Raw genomic sequence first — 13,524 nt, 5'->3', positions numbered from 1 at the left:
TCAAGTTCAAGTGCAGTGGGCTGTTAGGGACAGCATGTACCTACCATTCAAGGCAGGGATGTACTAGAATCCCGTACCGACATTCTGGAAAAGGCCCAGTATAGGGGCTAAAGCGTGCATCGTGTCCTCTGGCACATAGGGGAAGATGAACAGTAAACTGTGTGAATGGAAGGTAGCGGATCCCGGGTGCACTGCGAGACTGGACAGGAAATCCTTGGGGCTGACAGGGTCAGTGGGCTTAGGAATAGTCCAGGAGGAATGGATGGTAGGGATCAAGATGCGTTGTTCCATAGCCTACATGCTACACCCTGTCCAGTAAAATTTTGCTTGTTGAAATTAACTTGGTGTCCCTTGAGGTGTGTGCGGCAGCTCCTGATGATGAAGGCCTGGAGGCAGCAGAGGCCTGCGGCCTACAAGTGAGTGTGATGCACCACACACATAACAGCACACTGGGACTGGGACACAGTTTTCCTGTGAAGTGACAGAGCTTTTAAATTATTTTATGTTTTGATAGATTGGACTTGTGTACTTGATGATACCAAATATGTTTGGTATTATTTGTTTTTATTTTCTTATTTTAAAACTGGGAAAAGGCTGTGATTTAAACTTCTATTTTTTTTATTTTAAATATTTTTTTTTTCTAATCCTTACTTTATTTTTAGTCTCTTTATTGGACTTTAACATGCGATCCTTTGATCACTATTATGCTATACACTACGATACCACAGTCTAAAATATAAATCTCAGTATCCTGTGAAGCGCAGCCTTCGGCCATGTTCACACTAGCAGTATTTGGTCAGTATTTTACATCAGTATCTGTAAGCCAAAACCAGGAGTGGAACAATCAGAGGAAAAGTATAAGGCTATGTTCACACGATCCTTTTTTTGATCCTTTTTTTTTCAGGTCCTGATTTGGAAAATCCGCAGTGCAAAACAGCACTGCTGATTTTCCGACTGTTTCTTCTGCGGATTCCTCTGCGGGTTTTCAACAGCACTTTCCTATTGGTGCATGTTGAAAACAGGAGCGGAATCCGCAGAAAGAATAGACATGGTACTTCTTTTTTTCCGCAGAAAATCCGCGCGGATTTTCCAGGGGAAAAAAGGATCGTCGGCACAGCGGGTTTTGTTTTCCATTGGGTTACATTGTACTGTAACCTGCATGGAAAAAGGATGCGGATCCGCAGCTGCAATTCTGCTGCGGATCCGCAGCAAAAACCGCAGCGTGTGAACATGGCCTTAGGGCTCATTTCCACTGGCGAGGAAAACGGACGAGTACAATCCGATAAAAAATCGGATTGCACTCGGACCAATGTTATTCAATAGGTGTCTTTTCAATTGCGATTTTCTTCTCAGCCGAAATCGGACTGAGAAAAAAATCGCAGCATGCTGCGATTTGCTGCGAGTCTCGGACGAGACTCGCCAATGCAAGTCAATGGGTGCGAGAAAAAAAACGGACGGAATATGGACCATCCGTATTCCGTCTGTTTTTTACGGATACATCACCATTCTGTGGCCTAGAACACTGTCCATGGTCCTGTAACTGACTGTATAAAAATAGTTGCAGAGAAAAAAAACGGATTGCATACGGATGTAAAACGGATGGTGCTATTAAAAATCGCATTGCACTCGCATTACACTCGCATGACAATCGCATACGCTACATCCCTTTTTTCAATCCAGATTACGGACCGATTTGTCTCTCGCCAGTGGAAATGAGCCCTAATAGAAACATATGCACCACTTCTGTATTTATCACCCACTCCTGGTTCTGGATCACATATACTGAGGTAAAATACTGACCAAATACTGAGCGTGACCTATATCTGAGCTTCAGTGGGCCCCTGGTTGCCATGGTAATCTATTGGTCTCCCATGATCGTGTCGCGTGTGGTGCGGTGGGGGTCATTTAAATAGTTAAACAGCAGCGATCTCGGTTAGTGCTAGCATCGATTGCTACTATTATGGGCAGAACTTGGTTGTAGACTACAATACAGCCAGATAAATACAGGATTAGAAAATTATATATTGGTATACACCAACATACTCCATAAGACCAGATCAATACTGGATTAGAAGATTGTATAAATGTATATGGGTGATATTAATAATTTATACGTATATGTACAGTGGATCAACTGGAAAGCCAGATCAGTACTGGATTAGAGAAATACAAATGTACAGACAGTTTATAGTATATGTATATACTATAACTATGCACATATGCACAGTGATCAAAACAGGTCAGATCAATGCTGGATCAGAAAGCATTAAATATATAAAGCAGTATACAACAGTATAAAGGGCTGCACATACACACACAATGATTGGTCCGCAGAGCCAGATCAATACTGGTACAGAGTGTTGTACATACACACAAAATAATATCATATCTCCCTTTCATACATTGTTCATCCCAATTGCAGAAATATCATAAATACCAAGTGGAAAGACAGGAAAAAAAGATATAGACTGTTATATACTGTTCCCAGGTGATACCACATGGCCATGTATCCCTGAGATGCCCTATAATCACTCTGCCTGGGAACGGAGGTTGGCACCCTAATTACGAGGTTTTGGTACCCCCGCTCCACGGCGGCTTTCCCTAGATATCCCTATGTGTCCCTAATAAAATACATCTTTATAGGACACCCTAAACTAGACATTGTCCAGCTATCTAGTAGGGAAACAAATGGGAGAGCAAAGTAGAAAATGATACTTATCAATGTGATCTTCATTGGAAATAGATAGACTCCATGCCTCTGCCTCAACGCGTTTCCCCAATGCGGTTCATCAGGAGGCCCGGATCGTATGAGGTACAGATAGACATAGATCCATATGGATCTGGTTCTGCTGGCGAGTTATTGTGTGCATATATTATACTCTAATACTGTCTGTACATTTGTATTTCAATAGTCCAGTACTGATCTGGCTTTCCAGTTGATCCACTGAATACATACCTATAAATTATTAATATCATCCATATATATACACATTTCTCATCCAGTATTGGTCTGGTGTTATGGAGTATATTGGTGCATACGTATCATTTTCTAATCCGGTGTTGTTCTGGTTATATAGACGTCTATTATCTTCTAATTCAGTATTGAACAGACTAGAGCATTCTGCATTTTCTTTTTCATATGGACACCCGGTCTGTGCGGCAAAAACGTAGTAGTTCGTTCAATGACGCTGGTCCATGTGTTATTCCAACACTATCCGTTTTGTACATGACAACAAATCTGATCTAGCCCTAAGGAAAATCTGATTTTCAGTGGCCTCCGTGGAATAACACTGGTTTTTAATGCTGCGTGCATTGTTATTAATGGTGGCTGCGTATGAATGGGTCTGATCACATGCTGCTAAATCAGAGGCCATGTTCTTGTCCGGATCCCCGTACTGTACTGATTGTATTCCAGCACTTTACAAATGAGCACACTAGTGCTGTTCTGGTAATACTTTCTGCAGAATTGTAAAAGTAATTAGAAAATGTCCCCTCAGTTCCAGTACTGGCCATAATACAGCGTACCAGTTTTGCTCAGTGCTTCAGGAGAGGGAAAATTGGGGCCAACAGGTGAATGTGGGCCAGAGACTACCCCAATGTCAGCCATAAAAGTAGCAGAACTGTAAAATGGGCAAATAAGACCACTTACTCCTCATTTTTATATGCTGAGAGATCTCAATCAATTCCATTTCGGTTGGCATGTATCCCATTGTCCTCATGCACTCGCCCAATTCCTTGTACCCAATGAATCCATCTTGATCAGCATCAAACTCCAAAAAGGCAGCATGTAATTCTGAAAAGAGAAATTTAGTTATCATCAGATGATATAACATTAATGAATGAAGTACAAAAAAAATATGAAGACTACTGTATCTTTAAAATGAATCCGTCAGCAGTTTTTGTGATGGAATCTGATAGCAGCATAATGCAGAGACAGAGAACCTGATTCCAGGGATGTATCACTTACTGGGCTGCTTGGTGTAGTTTTGTCTGATGCAGATGTAGCACACCCCTGACTGGCAACTTCCTTTGTACACTGTGAATTGTCAGCAAGCTGTCTAATCAGTGGTGGGGGCTTGGCTTCACAGATTAGCCTGACTGGTCTGCATGTGAGACCTAGTCCTACAGTAATAAACTCCTGCTGATAAAATACTGATTCTATTGAAACTACAGCACACAACCTAATAAGTGACACATCACGGAAATCTGATTCTTAGCTCCTACATTATGTTGCTTTCAGATTAAATAGCAAAGAATCTCAGCTTAAAGACAGTTAAGAGTATATTCTGACTCATGGAAACCCCAGTGTTTCTGACAATGGTCCCACTGGTCATATCCAAATGTTGAAGAATTAATTCATCCTGTTTAGCGTCTCTCAACGCCACCTCTTAGCAGTAATCCCAAGGAGGTGAACCCCTCTTTTAATGAAATTGCAAGATAGAAATCTAGTTCATACAGTGGGAAAAATAAGTACGGTATTTGATACACTGCCGATTTTGCAAGTTTCCTACCTACAAAGAATGGAGAGGTCTGTAATTGTTATCTAAAAATAAAAACCGGAAAGTATTTGATCACCTACCAACCAGCAAGAATTCTGATCCTCTCAGACCTGTCAGTTTTTCTTTAAGAAGCCCTCCTACTCTGCACTCATTACCTGTAGTAACTCCTTACCTGTATAAAAGACATCTGTCCACACACTCAATCATACTCTAACCTCCCCACCATGGCCAAGACAAAAGAGCCGTCTAAGGACACCAGGGACAAATCAGTTCAAAACTACACTGTAGGACCCGGTCAATGACCTGAGGAGAGCTATGACCACAGTCTCAAACATTACCGTTAGTAACATACTATGCCATCATAGATCAAAAGCCTGCAGGGCAAGCAAGGTCCCCCTAATCACACCAGCACATGTCCAGGTCATTTGAAGTACACCCATAAACAATTTGGATGATCCGGAGGCCACATGGGATGATGGGACCAAAATATAACTTTTTAGTATCTACTCCTACATTCGCCGTGTTTCAAGGAAGAAGAAGGATGAGTACAACCCCAAAAACACCATCCCAACCGTGAAGCATGGTGGGGGAAACACAATAGTTTGGGGGAGTGTTGCTTTTTTGTAAAGGGGAAAGGACAACTTCACCGTATTAAAGGGAGAATGGATGGGTCATGTATCTCGAGATTTTGGCCAACAACCTCCTTCACTCAGTAAGAGCATTGAAGATTGGACGTGGCTGGCTCTTTCAGTATGACAATGACCCGAATCACACAGCCAGGGCAACTAAGGAGTGGCTCCATAAGAAGCATTATAATGTCCTGGAGTGGTCTAGCCAGTCTCCAGACCTGAACCCAATAGAAAATCTTTGGAAAAAGCTGAAACTCAATGTTGCCCAAAGACAGCACCGAAGCCTAATAGATCTGGAGAAGATCTGTCTGGAGGAGTGGGCCAAAATCCCTGCTGCAGTGTGTGCAAACTTGGTAAAGAACTACAGTAAACGTGTGACCTCTTTAATTGCAAACAAAGGTTTCGGTGCCAAACATTAAGTTCTGTTTTTCCATTGTATCAAATACTTATTTCATGCAATTAAATGCAAATTAATTGTGTAAGAATCATACAATGTGATATTCTGGTTTTTATTTTTAGATTCTCTCTTACAGGTGAAGTACACCTACGATAAAAATTACAGACCTTTGTAGGTGGGAAAACTTGCAAAATCGACAGTGTATCAAATACTTATTTTCCCCACTGTATATACATATGGACAATAGCATTGAAGGCCTATTCTCAGAATAAGCCGTCAGTGCTTGATTATTGGGGACTCAAACTCTGTAACCCTATATCAGAACATTGCGGTGAATGGGATATTATGGATGAGCGTCTCTACTTAAGTAAAGAATTAACAAATTGCTTCTATTGTGCTCATTGAAAGCCCCAGAGGTTAGACCACCACTCATCACACATCAAACCTAAAGGCAAGCTTTTATTCCCGAAGACTTTCTTTAAATGTGCTTGTCATAACCTAATATAAGATACCATGGTGCAAACCAGCCTCACTGATACATTTCCTGCTCATTCCCTTTTATTAATTTTTATCTCTGTGATCTCCATATACAGTATATCTGTGTATAATACACTGACAGCAGAGAATGGTTCCGCATTCACTGGCTACACGCTTCTTCTGCCATTGTACAGTATAGGAAAGATATATATCTCGGTACCGTGTTAGCCAGTAGATAGAAAAATATTTAGAATTGAGAGTCCTCAGTGTTTGATACCTTTTAATGGCTAACTGAAAAGATGGTAACAAATTGCAAGCTTTCGAGACTACACAGGTCTCTTCATCAGGCATAGACTAAAAGAAATTCTGAAGAATCACATATTTATGCACAACATAGCACAGAAAAAAAAAGGAAAAACCATGTCTTATCTATGGTTTTTCCTCTTTTTTTTTTCTGTGCTGTGTTGTGCTTAAATATGTGATTCTTCAGAATTTCTTTTAGTCTATGCCTGATGAACAGACCTGTGTAGTCTCGAAAGCTTGCAATTTGTTACCATATTTTCAGTTAGCCATTAAAAGGTATCAACCACTGAGGACTCTCAATTCTAAATATTTTTCTAATGTACAGTATAGTCATTTGAACAAGGTGGAGTACATTATCCAAGAACACATCCAAGAACTATCCGAAAATGAGCTGCAAGATCAGACCCAACCTATGACAAAGAGTCTATTTTTGTTACTCTTTTGGAAAGATAAAAACGCAGATCATTTAGATTAGCTATACGCGAAATGTGCGTTGGGGTACTGGGCAGTGTGGTTCCAAATATCGATTCATGATCATGGCACATGGTCTGTATTAGCAATGATCTTGGAAATGAATAGGCGTTTTAAGTGTATAGGGGGACTATGCCTGAGGATAGCTAATGGATACTTTTGTATTTCGCATCATTCTGATCTATCTCTAGATATATGCCTATGTCTTACTGACAATATTGTGATTATGAATGCAACATGTATGTGTATGCCTTACAATTGTGCAATCATGTCTGTTAACATATAATCCATAATGTGCTATGTTCACTATAATTCCATCATGAACCACACTGCCCTAAACATTTTTTACGGGTTTTTAGGGGTTTGATTTTGTATTTAGTTTCTTGTCTGTGTGATGCTTAATAAAATCATTGTTATATATTAAAATAACATATATGTTCGATTATTATTTTAATTAAGTGGTGGTAATAGTTTGAAATGATTGTATAACTGGTACGCCCACATATATTAAAAAAAATATATATTTTTGAAGAATGGGTCTATATATCCTTTTTTCCGTATAAACATTTAGATTACTGAACCTGCAAGGCCTTATTTAATCTCTTGCATAAACCATGTTGTTGTTGCTTTTTTCAGGAGAAAACAAAAAAGATTAAAATAATAAAAAATTGTAATTTAAAAATAAAATGCACTGACTTCGGACTGATCTGCTTATCAAGGATCACAGTATTAAGCAAATACAAAGAATCACTACAGAGCCCCTGGGGTTACATAACAGGTTAATCATAAGCTTCTCATGCCGAGACTCACCGTCCATTTCTTCAGGGGCCAAATCCCTCTCCTACATTGTAAAAAAAGAGGAGACCATTAGAGACTGCCGGCTTCAGTGTAGGATACTGTACATCCGAGCATTATGTATCGCACGTATCATACATCTCTTTACTAGATAACATGCTCGTGATGACACATTATAGTATCTTAAAAGCAAATCACAGTCGCAATACTAGACAGAGCCATGGACAAAAGTAGTGCTGCTGTTCTGGAACAAAAATCTCCTTTAAGGCTAATTGTTAAAGTTAAAGAGTACCTGTCAAATGCTAAAAAAATGAGTATCTTGTAAAACTCTCTGAGCTCTACCGATTATGCCCCTCTTTTCCATTTTGCTCTGCGTCACTTCATTGCAGAGATATTGACAACTGTCACTTTTTGAGCGCATCATTTTATGAGAAATTTCTTCTTTGAGGCCAACTGGGCATTTCTTCAGAGTTTGCTTTGAGTGCTTGCTCTTTCACCACTCACTCCTAGATGCTGCCAATCACAGCTCAGCCAATAGACAGCTAGATCAGCTGCTGAGCTTTGATTGGCACCATCTGGGTGAGAGGGAAAGCACATGCAGACTCTGAAGAAACACTCAGTTGGTCTGCACGTAGAAATTTCACATAGTGCACTTCAGAAGAAACAAATATGAATATGTCTGCAATGGAGTGACAAAGAGTAAAATGGAACAAACGGCACAATAAGGGGAGCTCAGAGATTTTTTTTTACAAGGTATTTAACCCAGTTATAGTGATCACTATATATATGAGCCCAATGATTAGCCTTAGGGGTCACATGTAGTGTAGAGTTAACATCACCACTGTAGTCTATCCTCAAAAACTTGGGGTAGCAGAAGAAAGGTATCATTGGATATATGGTGGGTGAGTAAATCTTATTTTATTATTTTTACAATTTACAAATCAGATAAATAGAAAAATAATGGTAATCTTAGAAAAACCTTTAATAAATGGCCAAAAACCACTTCTTTTTTTTAAACCAATAACTTTTTATTGAACTTTTCCAAAAACAGTAACAAGTAAAAAAGGCACTTAGGTTTTATACATTTCTATATGACACAATTACCTTAAAATTATATGTAAGGGGAGGGGGGGAATAAGGAGGGGAGAGGGGGGGGGGGCTAGTTGGTATAGGATGGGAAATGGGAAATTAGGAATCGGAAGAATAAACATGGGAATAACACTATAACAAATTAACAGGACGCCATAAGAGAAATTAGAGATCTAAGAATGCATACTTCATTTGAAAGCTCTAGAGTTGCAAAAACTGAATTCAGGGAATATTAGGAATATAGGCCCACTGCGAAGCACTCCACAAGGCCCACCTTTCCTCTATATTGGTTCTATGTGACAGGTTTAAATTGAGGATTGATTCGTATTGGTAATGTATATTCATTTTGTCTATCAAATCAGCTAAGGTACCCTGGGAGTCCTCCAACAAAGTGCTAAGCATTGTCTGGCAGCAATAAGGATATGAGAAACACAGGTTCTTACAGGAAAAGGAAGGTCGTCTATACCAATGTTAAGGACTGCTAATTGTTCCGAGAGATTTATTCTAATACCCGTAAGAGAGTTAATGAGATCCTCCACCGTTCCCCGAAATACCTGGACCTTAGGGCAGAACCACCGCATATGCCCAATATCCCACAATAGTTGACACCCCTTCCAAAACGTGGAGGAAAATTGGGGGAATAAGATGAAATCCTCAAAGGGCACATATACCAATCTAACTGAAACTTTTTAATTTGCTCCACGTGATTAATACAGGAAGAGGACTTCAAAATCCATCTGTTCGACTCCCACCACTGTTCCAGTGAAGCCTTAAATGAAAAGATCTTTTCCCACTTTAGCATATAGCGATACTTTGATTGAATATCTGTATCGTGTGATAATAGTTTGTATATGCAAGAAAGACCTTTGATTTGGGGGTTTGAGGAGCTAAAAAGTCTGCCCCAGCATGCAGAATTCCTAGGGAGGTCATCCACCACGAAAGACTGAGAAGTAAATAAGTGTCTAATTTGTAAGTATTGATAAAAACAAGTCTTACTGAGACCAAATTGTTCATGCAGGGAACTGAAAGCTCTGAGATGGGAGGATACAAACAAGAGATTCAGTTTAGAAATCCCCAACGCTTCCTATTCCCCCAGGCACAAGTCTGGGATATGCGCTTCAATAGCTCGGATAGAGCTATCAGTCAAAAGAAAATTTAGGTCGTTAAGGTTAATATTCCTCCATAGTTTTACTAGGGTAGACATCGAATTTAATGGTAAATTATAATCTACTTTCCCAAGCAAAAGTGATGCCAATAACCAACATGTGGAACCCCTAGGAGCATTTTGCAGTTCGATCTGCATCCATTTCTGCATCCGGTCTTCTTGCCACCAGCTTCCAATTGCGTCTAGTATGGAGGCTTTGTAGTAGTTGGCTAAATTAGGGACCCCCATGCCTCCCAAATTATAATGATGGTATATCACATTAAGTGCTATTCTGGGTTTCTTTTTAGCCCAAATATACTTACCCAGCAATGATTGTAACAAAAAAACACTTCTATAGAGCATTGTGCTTTTAGGCGATGTTCACATTGGCATCATGACATGGCTTTTATTACTGTAGCCATGACATTTATGATAGCTACCATTGTCTTATGGCTATGTCAGGTTTTTCTTTTATGGCCATCCATAATAAGTGCAGTATGGGGGGGGGCATAATGTGAAGATACATTCTATACATTAGAAATGTAATGTCACCTTTAAGTAAGCCCTCCAATTATTATTTTGTCACTATATGTGTGTATATGCATGTCGTGTAGTGTGCATGTATTAATATACTCACCTACCGCCATCTTCTCTGGTCTCCAGTGTCGTTCTGCTTCTTTTGGCTTATAGGCTCCATAGACCTACATTCTAAAAGAAACTTCTGGCTCATGCAGAGCATAGTGTGACCCAGAGAGTCTGAAGAGCGGTGACATCACCCAGAAGAGGACTGGAACGGATGCCGGAGAAGACGCCGGTAATTGAGTATATTAACACATAAAATTCAAAAAAAGAGGAAAAACCAAAGACATAAAAGATTGGTGGCACTTCCTAAATTTAAATACTGTAATGTATATATTCACTTTTACACATGCTGGGCTTTTTGCGGCCTGTTTTTACGGGCCATTTTTGATGGCCGTATTGCCGTGTTTTTTGTGGTCTCCTGCACACACAGGCTGCAAATAACCTTCTCGGATCGCCGTTTTTCCCTGTTAAAACAAATTGCAGGGAAAAAATAATACAGTGTACCACAAAAACAAGCTGCCGTTGTTTTTGCGGTACCAATGTTTTAAATGGAGGCCTTGTCCGTGAGCCCTCACAGCCATACAGGACATGGCGCTATGATGTATTTTTGCGGGCTGCTTTTGCGGCCCCATAGAAATCTATTGGGGCCGCAAAAATGGCCCGCAAAAACACGGCAAGTGTAAAAGCAGCCTTAAATGGAGGCCTTGTCCGTGATCCGTGAAAATTTTTGAGCAAGCTCGATATTTTTTCACGGCGCTATATACGGCCCTCACGGCCATATGGGACACGGCGCTACAATGTATTTTGCGGGCTGTTTTTGCGTCACAATAGAAATCTATTGGGGCCGCAAAAATGGCCCGCAAAAACACAGCAAGTGTAAAAGCAGCCTAAGAAACAGAAACCTAGACAACACAAAAACATATAAAATTGTGCCCGAACCTATTTCCTAGGCCAAAAATTGGCACTTGGATACAACCCACATCACCGGCATGATAACCAATAGAGCCATGTAAGTATGGTAGAATGAACACTACTCCTAAAGTGATGTCAAGAAAATTCAGTAAAGAAGAATGGTGAAATGCACATGTACAGACAGTATATAATGCAGAATCAAAAGTATATATACTGTAAAAGAAAATATGCAATAACTAAGTGCAATAAAGTGCCATGTGCAGAGTCACCAGGTAACTTGGCACATAGAAAAAGCATCTTATGGAAAGTGGACCCTCTGGGACCCTACTGCATAACCTACCATCTGTACATGTGTATTGCACCTTTCTTCTTTACTGAATATTACTTTCATCACTTTAAGGGTATTATCCATTCTTACTTATCCCAGATATTCAGTTCATTTACATGGGTCTATTGGTTATCACGTTGTTCTTAAGGGATGCATCCCAGTGCCAATTTTTGTCCTAGGAAACAGGTTCTTGCGCAAAACGCGCTATTTTAAATGTTTTAATTTGTCGAGTTTTTGTGTTTGTTACATAATGAATATTTGGTTATATTTAGGAAGCGCCACCTATGTTTTGTACAAGTCTTTCCTCATTTTTACATTGTATTCGTCTTACATGTACTTTTGTTAGCACTCTATCAATACACATGTGGTACCAGCTCCATTGCTTCTTCTTTATATCTATCTACATCACATTATGTTGTGCATGAGAGTGCTTCTTTAATATGGGGAACTTTAACAAATCCCAAATATGATGATAATTCTTAAAGGTAAAGAGGGAAAACTTTACTATGCCTTAGTCAGAAACACATGATGCATTTACATACGAGACACTTAGCGTATACATTGAGATCAGACAAGGTGGAGGAAAAAATAAATACAAGCCTTTGAAAGGTGTTGTACCATCAGGCCAACCCTCTGTCTATACACCATACATGAGCAGAAACACGTTATAGAGGGGACTCTGTAAGAGCCAGAGCGACATGACAAGAAACTAACAGTAGCCACACTTGCTCTTGGGAACTTAGGCCTCTCTGTTAGACTTTCATGGCAAAATTGGCTATTTTTCCTAGGGGTCGCATAACAAAAATCTGGTTTTCATTTATGTAAGTTACCTAAAGACACCCAGTTTACCTACCTTACTGAAAAGTGCATTTAAGAATGGAGAATATGCTGTGTTTGTGAGGCTTTGGGCATCGCTCACCCTCTTGCCTTTCGGTTGACCTTTACTATCGTGGCCATGGTGAGGGCTCTTTTTCTCATGACCTCCTCCTGTTAGAGCCTTCTGGTCTCCTTCATTACGTCCTGTTGCTCCCTTCTTGCTGCCAGCATCTCCTTCACTTTTGTTTTTTGCCCCAGTGTGGCTTTTTGCCACGTCTTTTTCTGGGGTGCTAGATGTCTTGGCTCCGGTGCTGTGAGACATAAGATGGTTTCAGATGGATAGTTGGTAGCTTCCTGTGACAGTGTTGTTCAGACCAGTAGAGCACACAAAGGATTACCAGTAATCTAATAACATCAACTTGTTCTGAGCCATGTTAAAGAGTTTAAAGAGATTAGGGATGGACATGTGACCAGCACCTTGCTCTTCTTATTTATAACATACAGAACGTATTCATAGTCAGTCCACATTGATAGATTGCCCAATTGTATGGTTAAAGGTATGAGGACACATAACCATACCACCCTAAAACCACAGACATTATTATAAATTTTGACCATCTTTTGTGGCTTTAAGAGCCTCCACTCTTCCGAGGCACGGAATTTTGTATCTGTGGTAATTTGTGCCCATTTGGCTTTTGTGAGGTCAGGCACTGATGTTAGAAGAGAAGGTCTGGCCTATAAGTGGGGCTACTGATCATCCTAAAAGTGTTTGACGGGTTTGAGGTGAAGAAGACCTTAACAACCAGGGGGTATACAGTAGGATGTCGAATCCCAGCCCCCAAAAGGGGGAAGGGCTATGAAAGGCAAAAAGAGTGCTACTCACTGCTCCATGTTTCAGCCTGGTGCCGCATCTTCTTGGTAGCTGGCATTGTTAGACAGCAAGCAATATCAGATTATTTCTCTCTATTGCATACCCACAACTAGCTACTGCAGCAAAGCCATGATAAAAGGGTTATTCCCAGATTCAAAAGTTAACCCCTATCAATAGAATAGTGGATAACTGATAGCTGGGGATTCCGACC

General features: G+C 40.1%; 1 protein-coding gene across 2 annotated transcripts in view; it reads right to left on the bottom strand.

Annotated features, from left to right (window-relative positions):
• LOC143764983 (calcium-binding protein 2-like) overlaps window positions 1-12,814 on the bottom strand; it is a 55,204-nt gene extending 42,390 nt beyond the window's left edge. For both annotated transcript variants that reach the window (XM_077251154.1, XM_077251153.1), the window contains exons 1-3: window positions 12,480-12,814; window positions 7,587-7,617; window positions 3,650-3,793 (exon numbers count right to left, since the gene is read on the bottom strand). In XM_077251154.1, the coding sequence (XP_077107269.1) occupies window positions 3,650-3,793; window positions 7,587-7,617; window positions 12,480-12,764 (460 nt within the window). In that variant the 5' untranslated portion in view covers window positions 12,765-12,814. The remainder of the gene's footprint in view (window positions 1-3,649; window positions 3,794-7,586; window positions 7,618-12,479) is intronic.
• Between the last annotated feature and the right edge of the window lie 710 nt (window positions 12,815-13,524).

This window comes from Ranitomeya variabilis, chromosome 4 (genome assembly GCF_051348905.1).
Source record: "Ranitomeya variabilis isolate aRanVar5 chromosome 4, aRanVar5.hap1, whole genome shotgun sequence".
Classification (NCBI taxonomy): Eukaryota; Metazoa; Chordata; class Amphibia; order Anura; family Dendrobatidae; genus Ranitomeya; species Ranitomeya variabilis.
This window is presented reverse-complemented; position numbering and strand designations above follow the sequence as displayed.